This window comes from Salvelinus namaycush, unplaced genomic scaffold (assembly GCF_016432855.1).
Source record: "Salvelinus namaycush isolate Seneca unplaced genomic scaffold, SaNama_1.0 Scaffold1917, whole genome shotgun sequence".
Lineage (NCBI taxonomy): Eukaryota > Metazoa > Chordata > Actinopteri > Salmoniformes > Salmonidae > Salvelinus > Salvelinus namaycush.
Window position 1 is genome coordinate 36,546 of NW_024058694.1, and position 12,809 is coordinate 49,354.

The 12,809-nt window shown below is 41.4% G+C and overlaps 1 protein-coding gene across 1 annotated transcript; it reads left to right on the forward strand.

Annotated features, from left to right (window-relative positions):
- The first annotated feature begins 2,258 nt into the window (after positions 1 to 2,258).
- Positions 2,259 to 8,097, forward strand: LOC120037842 (high choriolytic enzyme 1-like). Its single transcript, XM_038983813.1, has 10 exons — positions 2,259 to 2,295; positions 2,439 to 2,504; positions 2,653 to 2,709; positions 3,066 to 3,115; positions 5,425 to 5,506; positions 6,088 to 6,202; positions 6,391 to 6,563; positions 7,488 to 7,569; positions 7,860 to 7,981; positions 8,093 to 8,097. The coding sequence occupies exons 1-10, from the start codon at positions 2,259 to 2,261 to the stop codon at positions 8,095 to 8,097; spliced, it is 789 nt and encodes a 262-aa protein (XP_038839741.1).
- Positions 8,098 to 12,809: the final 4,712 nt, after the last annotated feature.

Sequence of the window (12,809 nt, forward strand, 5' to 3'; positions counted from 1 at the left end):
AAAAACTTCACAAAATGTATAAGTTTAAACTGTTTCGACTGGGAAGCATGTGACAGCCTTTTAAGGAAGGTGGACGAGCAAAATCCACCATCGTAGTACGGATGAAGCCTGAGCTGGAATGTGAAGCTAACTGAAACTGGCTAGATTTAATAGACCCTGAGTAGATCTAGCTTGCTTCTTGGTATACCACTCTGGGAACACCTTGGACTTACGACATGGGCTCTATGCTACATTACTGACAGAACTGTTCACTACTCTATATTATGGATGCACATGACCACTGTCTATACTGCACTATACATGAACACTAACACTGTCTACACTGATTCCCACAGCAGATATTTATTTTCTGTCATTGGGGAGCCCACCATCATAGCCAAGATCCACAACAAGATATCAGAGATGGGCCGGAGAACACGTAGGACTGAACTAAACATCCAGAAAGTCTGACCGCTCTACAACTGTGGCTGTATGACATGCCATACTCTTTTTGACCAGACGGCATCAGATACATGGCCTACACATACTAAGACAGAGGAGCGCTGTTTTGTTGTCTCAGATGCTTTATCTGAGGTTGATGTGTCTGTCTGTCAATAATGTACAACTGCAGCCCACATTTCAGGGTGTTCCTGCATCTGCTACATTATGCACAGTACTGTTCACTATATACTATGGATGCACCTTAACACTGTCTATACTGCACAATCTGTTGTTGAGGTTGAATACTTAACAACAAGTGGTCACACCTGCATCTGTTCTGGTGACACAGGAGTTTGAAGTGGAGGGAGTACAGGGCTTAGCAAGTCCTTCAAGGAGGCTTGAATATTTTCAGAAGGAGTCAGGTAATTGGTTAAGGGAGGAGGATTGGAGGGAAAGAGAGAGGAGGTTGAAAAGACTGAGGGAGGCAGAGGATGGGTTTGTATCTGTTGAAGATAGAAATGGCAAGGGAGAGGGTATGTCGAGGAAGATTGGTATCAAGTTATAACAGAGTGGGCCGGTGTTAGGAATTTTGTTAATAAATAGTTAAAACAAATTCTAGCTTTAGATAAAACTATAACAAATTGAACTCTGCATGCCTGGTGAAAAGAGATTTGTGTTGTGGGTCATAAAATAAGCAGAAAGGGTCGTTAAACTATGGTTGAACTGACCCAACTTAGCCCTGAGGTGTTTAGATAAACTTTTTAGGTCTTCCATTATCTTGAGTTGTCTGCTAAAGTGGTAATAAATTATAGTGAGCCTTCAGGATAAATGATTATATATGTGTCATGTGAGTGCCCTGTGAAGTTGGAATGAACTTTTGAACCTGTTTTCTATTTGTCAGGACAATGAGACTTAATTCTGTAACCTATGACGTCATATCTTGTATATAAACCTGTGTTTATGATCAAATGGCAGCGTGCTCCGAGAATAAACACTATTATCTAATTTTGATAAGACTGTATCCTGTCTATTTTATGTTAATAAGTATCTTACAAATTCTTATAAATAGACAGATTGAATTTAATTAATGAGTACATTAGAGGAATTATTTAATTCCACTAACAGCCGGACACCAGTTTGAGTTCTGGAGGTGAAATGGAAGGGGTAGAAGGTGTTGTATGCAGAGGAAGTGTAGAAGGTAGTGGAGGGTGGATCAAGTGTGAGGGATTCTGAGAGGATCCCTGTGAATAGTAGATCTTTGCCAGAACAGAGGGATAGGCCAATGAGTGATATATGTTTCAGTGAGGTTGGCTTAGCATTCATAGCAATTGTTATCAGCTGTACCGCAGAGATGACACGTAAGTCATAGAAAATAGATGTTGTGGTGGCAGCTGCAGAGATGTACTTGGGGGTACGAGATTCGATTTCAGAATTGTTACAGGGTGTGTTGAGTAGTAGTGTCTCGCCCTCTCGGGTCGTTGGCCTGGGGTAGGATAAGACAGGGTTAAAGTAGTGGAATAAGGTGATGGGTTTTAATGAGTGTAGGGTTAGTTAGTAGAGTCATTAAATTTTTCACGTTTCCCCTTTCCCATGTTGTATCACAAAGGTAATGGATTCATACTATAGTTCAGTAGAGGGCGATAATGCAACATATTGGATGCCAACCGTCTTTAAACCTCACCGAAGAAGAAGAAGGAGAAGAAGGAGAATGCACCTGTTCTTTTGTGATTGCTGCCCTGCCCACTATTTGACTGGAAGGAGAGCTATTGCACACATTTGTTTGTGCTGTTTCTTTGGTTGTTTTCTCCCAAATCTTGGGGGACAATCGTTGTTGCAACATGGTTTGGTTTCTGATTCTCATCTGGTTTGTCCAAGGTAGGACCAGTCATTTTGTTTTCGTGATATCCTATTTTTGACTGTTGTCCATTTGAGGTAGGCCAGGCCAGTCTCACTGAGGACGCTAATTGGTGCATCATGTTATTATGTAACATGTATTATGTTACCCATGTGTATTTCAGTGGGCAGTGTTCCCATCGCCAATTTCACAAATGCTACTACTTCAAATTCTGCTTTCCCTGCCACAGGTAAGCAGGGCTGCATTGGGGACCAGTCATTTCGTTAGGTGACAGGCTGAAAGCTAGGCCTCTAATCCATTGTTATTTCATGTAGGCCAGCCCCACTGCAAAACTGTTGTTCTGTTCCTCTTTATAATATTTTCTTTCTGTATTTCAGTGTACAATTCTACAAACCCCATCAACAATTCTACAAATGTGACTTTCACTGACACAGGTAGGCCTCTACTGTGATTCTCAAGTCAATCTTTTGGCGTGGTGGGCCTAAAGAAACAATTCCATTGGTTGTCTTGGAGTTCATGCCTTATCTATCAAAAATAAAATATTGCAAAATGTGTTTAATGTTAACAATTCCCTTTAGATTCTACTGCCTCAATGGGGCCACGTTACAGACAAAATGACTGGGTTAAAATGGCTGAAACCAGAGAAGGTAACACATTCATTAGATGAAGTGCACTATCCTGGACCTCTATCATGAGGTTTGGACTTTATTAATGGCACTGGAGGTAGTGACTTGTAACCAGTACATGTCATGTCAGTGTGGTTGTTTCAGACCCTCTGTCTCTGTTACAGAGGACTTACAGTTCGACATTGCTATTGTGGAGGGAGACATTATGATTTCGGTGAGTCTATGATCCCTATTGCCTAGGTCCTGTTACTGTGTTTTAGGATGATGAATCAATCAAACTGTGATACCAACTTCTGGTATACACAGCCTGAAACTAATGACTGGACAATCGTTCAAGACAGAATGTTGACTAAAATTACATTTGAATTTACTCTACGGGTAAGTTTGTAATTCACTACTCGACTGAGGGACCTTAAAGATAATGGTATGCGTGGGGTACAGTTATGAGGTAGTCATTCAAAAATCATGCTGGAAACTATTGCACAGTAAGTCAATGCACATAGTTGACTTGTTCAGCACACTTTTCCTCCTGAACTTATTTAGGCTTGCCATAACGAAGGGTTGAATATTTATTGACTCAAGATGTTTTAGCTTTTCATTTATAATTAGTGTTCAAATTGAAAAATAATTCCACTTTGACATTAAGGGGTACTATGTGTAGGCCAGTGTAAACACATTTTCCCAAGGCATATTGCTTGTTCTTATGCTCTGAGTGACTCAATCATTATAAAATCAATGGGGCCCCCATTCATGCCATTTTAGATTCTCCCAGAATGTGTTTTTTAGAATTTATTTAGGTGAATATTAGTTATCACATCTTATAAAAAATATATTCTGAGTGTACAAAACACTAGGAACACATTCCTAATATTGAGATGCACCCCCTTTTGCCCTTAGAACAGCCTCTATTTGTCGGGGCATGGACTCTACAAGGTGTCAAGTGTTCCACAGGAATGCTGTTCCCATGATTTCGCCAATGCTTCCCACTGTTCTGCCAAGTTGGCTGGTAGTGGATCTCTACTCTGAAATGACTTGTTCCATCTCATCCCACAGATGCTTAATTGGATTGAGATCTGGTGACTGGTCAGGCCACTGCAGTAAGCTAAATTCACTGTCATGTTCATGGAACCGTTCCTAGACAATCCTAGCCTTCGGAGATGGTGCATTATCATGCTGAAAAAAATTATATTTGTAGATGGATACTCTGCTGCTATGAAGGGATGCACCAGCTTTTCAATGCTGTTGAGATATCCTGTGCCATTCAAACTTTGCTCCACTTAAATCATGGGGCCCAATTTGTGCCATGAAAATGCACCCCACAGCAAGACACCACCACCACTCACCAGCCTGCAATGTTGACAAGTGGCATGATAGATGCATGTACCCGTGGGTTTCTCCATACCCTAGTCATCCCATCAGCGTGAAACGTCAAGAACCGGTGTTCATCAGACCAGACAACGTTTTTCCAAATCACCAGTGTTTCTTAGCTCACTGCAACCACAGTTTCTTGGTGGAATTCTGTAAGGTTTTGGGTGTCATACCCCATTCGTGTCAAGGTACAGACCTCCCGGGTGGCGCAGTGGTCTAGGGCACTGCATCGCAGTGCTAGCTGCGCCACCAGAGTCTCTGGGTTCACGCCCAGGCTCTGTCGCAGCCGGCCGCAACCGGGAGGTCCGTGGGGCGACGCACAATTGGCATAGCGTCGTCCGGGTTAGGGAGGGTTTGGCCGGTAGGGATATCCTTGTCTCAGTATGTAAAAAATGTAATAAAATGTATGCACTCTACTGTAAGTCGCTCTGGATAAGAGCGTCTGCTAAATGACTAAAATGTAAAAATGTACTATAAGTTGTGAAATATTTTATGGGTCTTTGGGCATCAATGTTATACTTGACTGTCAGTTGACTAACTATTGCTCGGCACAATTCGTGTCAGCCTCCTTTGTCCTCTAACATAAATGACCCGTTTTCGATCATTGGCCTGCCGTTGGCCGGATGTCCTTTGGGTGGTGGTCCATCCTTGACACACGGAAAACTGAGTGTGAAAAACCCAGCAACGTTGCAGTCCTTGACACTCAAATTGATGAATCTAGCACCTACTACCATACCCTGTTCAAACGTACTTAAATGTTTTTGTCTTTCCCATTCACCCTCTGAATGGCACAGATACACGATCCATGTCTCAAGGCTTAACAAGCCTCCTTTTAACCTGGTCCTACCCTTCATATACACTGATTTGAAGTGGATTTAACAGGTGGCTTCAATAAGGATCAAAGCCTTCACTTGGTCAGTCTGTCATGGAAAGAGCAGGTGTTCCTTATGTTTTGTACACTGTGTATATTGCTCCGTTACCTTTTCTATATAGGTAATCTGGTTTTAGTCATTTAAGTTGACACTGAAAAGGTTTCTAATTCATAATTTTAAGAAATAATTTCTGGAAACGCAGAAATAATTGAATGAATTAATATCTGAGGCCTATACTCTACCGAAATCTGGATTTAAGACGAGGTGTTGATTTGTCCTACAGGAAGACCGATTAGCTGTGAAGTCACTTTGGCCAGAGAAAGAAGGCGTCACTTCTATCCCCTACAAGATCAACGATGATCTCGGTCAGTGTCGAATACAGTAGGAGAGATGAACACTGTAACACTAGATGTTTTTTAATACAGTGGGAATCAGTGGTGGGAAAAGTACCCAATTGTCGTACTTGAGTAAAAGTATAGATACCTTAAAAAAACGTTACTCAAGTAAGTCACCCAGTAAAATACTACTTGAGTAAAAGTATTTGGTTCTAAATATACTTAAGTTTCAAATTCCTTCTATTAAGCAAAGCAGGCGGCATCATTTTCTTGTTTTAAAATGAGTGGATAGCCGGGGGCATACTCAACACTCAGACATAATTTACAAAAGATGCACTTGTGTTTTGTGAGTCTGCCAGATCAGAGACAGAAGGGATGACCATGTGTTTTCTTAAGTGTGTGAATTGGACCATTTTCCTGTACTGCTAAGCATTCAAAATGTAACAAGTACTTTTGGGTGTCAGGTGAAATGTATGGAGTAAAAAGTACATTATTTTCTTTAGGAATGTAGTGAAGTAAAAGCACAGATACCCGAAACTACTTAAGTACTTTACACCGCTGGTGGGAATGGTATGCACCGTCTAATGGTAGATTGTCTCTGATCCACACAGTGGACAGAAAGAGAACCATACTAGCAGCGTTCAAGCTCATTTCAGACCAGACGTGTATCCGCTTCCACGAATACACCAATGAGATTAACTACATCGAGTTCATCTCTGGGACAGGGTGAGTCCAAAGTGGGCACATTAACACATTCTCTCCTTCCCAGCAGTTTACAGTTAACTCACAACCTCTCCTTCCTTTTCCTCTGTTCAATCTGCTATTTTTTCCCCTCTTCCCGTCATCCCCTATTTTTCCTTCATTTCTCTCCTCCCCCTTCTCTCACCTTTTTCTCATTCTTCACTTAACTCTAGCTGTGCTTCGTATGTAGGACTTCAGGGTGGGGCCCAGCCTCTGTACTTCGGTAGAGCCTGCAATGTGGGGAACCTGTGTCATGAGCTGATGCATGCCCTGGGCCTGCACCACGAACACACACGGCCTGACCGTGACCAATACGTCACCATACAGTGGGACAATGTGGTCCCAGGTAACTCGCACCAACAAACATACTACACCACCTCACGGGCATTGCTTGTGGATCAGGGGCTGGGCTGGTCAATTTATCCCATGGAGCGCTGCAGTGTGTAAGCTTTTGTACCAGCCCAACACTAACATACCAGATTCAGCTTTTTGTGGTCTGGAGTGAAGACCGTATAGAATAACTATTGACATTTAGTATTTTATTAGGTACTGCCTAAGCAGCAGCTACTCTTCCTGGGGTCCACACAACATGAAACGCTATATAACATTTAATAGACAGTACAGCACAAGGACAGAACGACATTAGTTTAAAATAAGAATACAGGCTTACATACATTTATGCCTTAACGTTCCATTCATGTACTTAATATAACGGAAATACTGGAGCCATTAATGGCCCCATACATTGTGACCCTTTGCTTTACTGTTAAAATTGCTTTGTCTAAGCAGGTCCTGATATCCTAATCTCACAGCACCAGTTCTGTAAACACCAGAGAATCTCACATCAGGAACCATGAGTGTTCTTGTGTTTGATGCCAATACTGTGCAGACTTATGTAATTCATAGACTACTGAATGCGAGTGCAACACATGGAAATGCTATTATGTGGAGTTTAACTGAGGTCAACTCATTGTCCCTGGCGTGAACAGAGCCACATATCGTATTGATTTGCACCTAAGTTTCACCCCTGCTTTGTTCCCCTGACGTGAATGCTGGACCTTGTTTCGCTAAATTCCCCTGACATGGATAACGCTACCTTGTCATCTACAGTTACTGCCCGTAATGGGGTAACATGTAAGCTCTTGAACTTGTAGGCTGTTTTATGTTACCACCTGCTATGGGGTTCATTAGGTAAGATGCAATATTCATGCCTTGAATTGTGTAGCATCCACCAGTCACACAATCTACCTCTTGTAACTCTGTCTTCCAGGAAAAGCAAAGAACTTTGTGGTGAAGAAAGGAGACACTCAGGACCTGCCCTATGACTACGACTCCATAATGCACTACGGAACGTCAGTCACACTCCTCTCCTCCTTATTCCCACTAAAGTCCTAATTTTACTCACCTTGTTTTTAAACTGCTAGCAATAAGTACATATTAGTTTTACTGGGCCTCTGTACAGTATCCAGCTCCAGTAACATTTCCCGGTGCTTACCAAGTGGATCCCTATTTAGGTCACTATTTTTTACCTGGGCTCTGGTCAAACTATGTGCACTATATTGGGAATGGGGTGGCATTGTGACGCAGTCCTTGTTAAAGTAGCAAGTCCTCTAATCCCCCATTGTTGGGTTTCTCCTGGCAGATACTACTTCTCATCAAACCGGAACCCCACTATTGGCTCCAAGAAGAGTGGAGTCCAGATTGGACAGAGAAATCACCTGAGCCCCCTGGACATAACACGCCTTAACAAACTCTATCAATGTGGTAAAGACATGCACACACAGAGACAGGAAAAATATCAGAGTTGGGCTGCCTTTGTAAATGCAGTCATTCTCATGCTGTATTCTAACCATGTTCATGTCCTGTCTTTCACAGAATAACAATGCACAGTTTAGCATTTATTACACCATTTGAAGATTTCAACACCGCTGCTGTCGACTGAAGATTCCAACACAAATGGCACTGACATTTTAACTTCTCAACAATGAATAAGTTGAACTAGTCCCTTAAAGCTTTCTGATGTATTATACGTGTGTTCAGCAGCAGGCAGTAGTTTAATTTGTCCTGTGTGCTCTTGCTGCCTTGAATTAGGCCTATTCCACTGCACTTGTCTTGGAAATAAATAAAATGACCTAGACTGAAAAGAATCCAGTCAGTGTGATGTTTCTTGCAGTGTTCTATTTCATTCTATAATGGACCTTCTCAGCTATGCTCATCATACATCCCAAGGTGGGATCAGAGATGAAGTAGATCTAGCATAGAAGGAGAGACGACTTAAATTAATGGTGATTAAGGTATAGAACTTGGCTGACTAGCTAGGCAACAAATTATTTAAACGATGATGCTGTAACACAGGACTTAGACAGCAAAAGTTTGTGGTCACTTAGAAATGTCCTTGTTTTTGAAAGCCTTTTTGTCCATTAAAATATCAACTTCATCAGAGTGTAGATAATGTAAACTATTGTAGCTGGAAAAGGCAGATTTTTAGTAGATTATCTACAGTTGATGTCGGAAGTTTACATACACCTTAGCCAAATACATTTAAATTCAGTTTTAAACAATTCCTGACATTTAATCCTAGTAAAAATTCCCTGTCTTAGGTCAGTTAGGATCACTATATTTTAAGAATGTGAAATGTCAGAATAATCAAGATTAATTTCAGTTTTTATTTCTTCATGTTCCCAGTGGGTCAGAAGTTTACATATACTCAATTAGTATTTGGTAGCATTGCCTTTAAATTATTTAACTTGAGTCAAACATTTTGGGTAGCCTTCCACAAGCTTCCCACAATAAATTGGATGAATTTTGGCCCATTCCTCCTGACAGAACTGTAACTGAGTCAGGTTTGTAGGCCTACTTGCTCGCACATGCTTTTTCAGTTCTGCACACAAATTTTCTTTAGGATTGAAGTCAGGGCTTTGTGATGGCCACTCCAATACCTTGACTTTGTAGTCCTTAAGCCATTTTGCCACAACTTTGGAAGTATGCTCGTGGTCATTGTCCATTTGGAAGACCCATTTGCGACCAAGCTTTAACTTCCTGACTGATGTGTTGAGATGTTGCTTCAATATATCCACGTACTTTTCCTCACTCATGCAACCATCTATTTTGTGAAGTTCACCAGTCCCTCCTGCAGCAAAGCACCCCCACAACATGATGCTGCAACCCCCGTGCTTCACGGTTGGGATGGTGTTCTTTGGCTTGTAAGCCTCCCCCTTTTTCCTCCAAACATAATGATGGTCATTATGGCCAAACAGTTTTATTTTTGTTTCATCAGAGCAGAAGACATTTCTTTAAAAAGTACAGTCTTTGTCCCCATGTGCAGTTGCAAACCATAGTCTGGCTTTTTTATGGCGGTTTTGGAGCAGTGGCTTCTTCCTTTCTGAGCAGCCTTTCAGGTTATGTTGAGATAGGACTCGTTTTACTGTGGATATAGATACTTTGTACATGTTTCCTCCAGCATTTTCACATGGTCCTTTGCTGTTGTTCTGGGATTGATTTTCACTTTTTGCACCAAAGTACGCTCATCTCTAGAAGACAGAACGCGTCTCCTTCCTGAGCGGTATGACGGCTGCGTGGTCCCATGGTGTTTGTATTTGCATACTATTGCTTGTACAGATGAACGTGGTACCTTCAGGTGTTTAGAAATTACTCCCAAGGATGAACCAGACTTGTGGAGGCCCACAATTTTTTTCTGAAGTCTTGGCTGATTTCTTTTGATTTTCCCATGATGTCAAGCAAAGATGCACTGAGTTTCAAGGTAGGCCTTGAAATATATCCACAGGTACACCTCCAATTGACTAAAATGATGTCAATTAGCTTATCAGAAGCTTCTAAAGCTATGACATCATTTTCTGGAATTATTCAAGCTGTTTATTAAAGGCACAGTCAACTTAGTGTAGGTAAACTCCTGACCCACTGGAATTGTGAAATAATCCGTTTGTAAACAATTGTTGGAAAAATGACTTGTGTCATGCACAAAGTAGATGTCCTAACCGACTTGCCAAAACTATAGTTTGTTAACAAGAAATTTGTGGAGTGGTTGAAAAAAATGAGTTTAAATGACTCCAACCTAAGTGTATGTAAACTTCCGACTTCAACTGTACATAGTTGTACAGAGGCCCATTATCAGCAACCATAACTTCTGCGTTCCAATGGCACATTGTTAGCTAATCCAAATGTATCATTTTAAAAGGCTAATTGATCATTAGAAAACCCTTTTGTAATTACGTTAGCACAGCTGAAAACTGTTCTGATTAAAGAAGCAATAAAACTGGCCTTTAGACTGGTTGGGTATCTGGAGCATCAGCATTTGTGGGTTTGATTACAGGCTCAAAATGGCCAGAAGCAAAGTACTTTATTCTGAAACTCGTCAGTCTATTCTTGTTCTGAGAAATTAAGGCTATTCCGTGCAAGAAATTGCCAAGAAACTGAAGATCTCGTACAACGCTGTGTACTATTCCACAGAACAGTGCAAACTGGCAATAACCAGAATAGAAAGAGTGGGAGGCCCCGGTGCACAGCTGAGCAAGAGTACATTAGAGTGTCTAGTTTTAGAAATAGATCCCTCAACTGGCAGCTTCATTAAATAGTACTCGCAAAAACACCAGTCTCGACGTCAACAGTGAAGTGGTGACTCCGGGGTGCTGGCATTCTAGGCAGAGTTGCAAAAAAAAAGCCATATCTGAATGGCCAATAAAAAGATTAAGATGGGCAAAAGAACACAGACACTTGGCAAAAGAACACAGACACTGGACAGAGGAACTCTGCCTAGAAGGCCAGAATATTAATTAGGTTTACACCAATCTTACTACTACTGCACTGATCACAATCAAACAGAAAAGGCTGATGCTTGCAATTCATTTTTATTGTAAAGTTGTATGATATAAAGCAGGAAGAATTAACATCCAAAAGCCCATTTAGGGCCATGGCAAACTGCCTATCATAGACCCTCTCCCTCTTCCTCCATGGTGTCCTCCAGCAGCTCATGAAAGCAATGCTGTCAATCCACATGGAAGCAGAACATAGAGTGCTCCTGTAAAACAATTATCCCGTCAGGAATGAATCAAACAGTCATTGAACGAATGGGATTCACAGTAATACATTTGTCTGAGAATTTTCAATCATGAACCCCAGTTCTGGAGCCCCTATCCTCTCATCACAAGCCCAAGCACTTACCTCATCTGCTCTTCTGTGTTTTCCTCTTGCTGCCTCCCTCCCTTTCATCCTTTCTATTGATGCTTCAACAGATAAAGTGACCTCATATGCCACAATCTGTTTCAGGAAAAAAAACATCCGAAAGCCCACTCAACCTGAGGTGAATAATCACATGAGATCAGGAATTGTAGTGTTTGAGTTGAAAGACATTGCATAAATGCACGTCTATCAACACTAATACAGTTGTCTACAGAGAACAGGCGTTGATAGTAAACACTTACCTAATGTAGTCATCCAGCTGTGCTCCTCCTCCAACCCTCCCATCCTTTCCAATTGGATGCTTCAACAGATCTGTTTCTTTGGCTGCTCTTTTCATCTATCTCAGACTTGAACAGGCTTGAAAATGTATTTATTTATTTTATTTCACCTTTATTTAACCAGGTAGGCAAATTGAGAACACGTTCTCATTTACAATTGCGACCTGGCCAAGATAAAGCAAAGCAGTTCGACACATACAACAACACATAGTTACACATGGAGTAAAACAAACATACAGTCAATAATACAGTGAAAAATAAGTCTATATACAATGTGAGCAAGTGAGGTGAGATAAGGGAGGTGAAGGCAAACAAAATATATATATAAATAAATAAAAATATAAAAAAGGCCAAGGTGGCGAAGTAAATACAATATAGCAAGTAAAAAAAACACTGGAATGGTTGGTTTGCAGTGGAAGAAAGTGTAAAGTAGAGATAGAAATAATGGGGTGCAAAGGAGCAAAATAAATAAATAAATACAGTAGGTAAAGAGGTAGTTGTTTGGGCTAAATTATAGATGGGCTATGTACAGGTGCAGTAATCTATGAGCTGCTCTGACAGCTGGTGCTTAAAGCTAGTGAGGGAGATAAGTGTTTCCAGTTTCAGAGATTTTTGTAGTTCGTTCCAGTCATTGGCAGCAGAGAACTGGAAGGAGAGGCGGCCAAAGGAATAATTGGTTTTGGGGGTGACCAGAGAGATATACCTGCTGGAGCGCGTGCTACAGGTAGGTGCTGCTATGGTGACCAGCGAGCTGAGATAAGGGGGGACTTTACCTAGCAGGGTCTTGTAGATGACCTGGAGCCAGTGGGTTTGGCGACGAGTATGAAGCGAGGGCCAGCCAACGAGAGTGTACAGGTCGCAGTGGTGGGTAGTATATGGGGCTTTGGTGACAAAACGGATGGCACTGTGATAGACTGCATCCAATTTATTGAGTAGGGTTTTGGAGGCTATTTTGTAAATGACATCACCGAAGTCGAGGATTGGTAGGATGGTCAGTTTTACAAGGGTATGTTTGGCAGCATGAGTGAAGGATGCTTTGTTGCGGAATAGGAAGCCAATTCTAGATTTAACTTTGGATTGGAGATGTTTGATGTGAGTCTGGAAGGAGAGTTTACAGT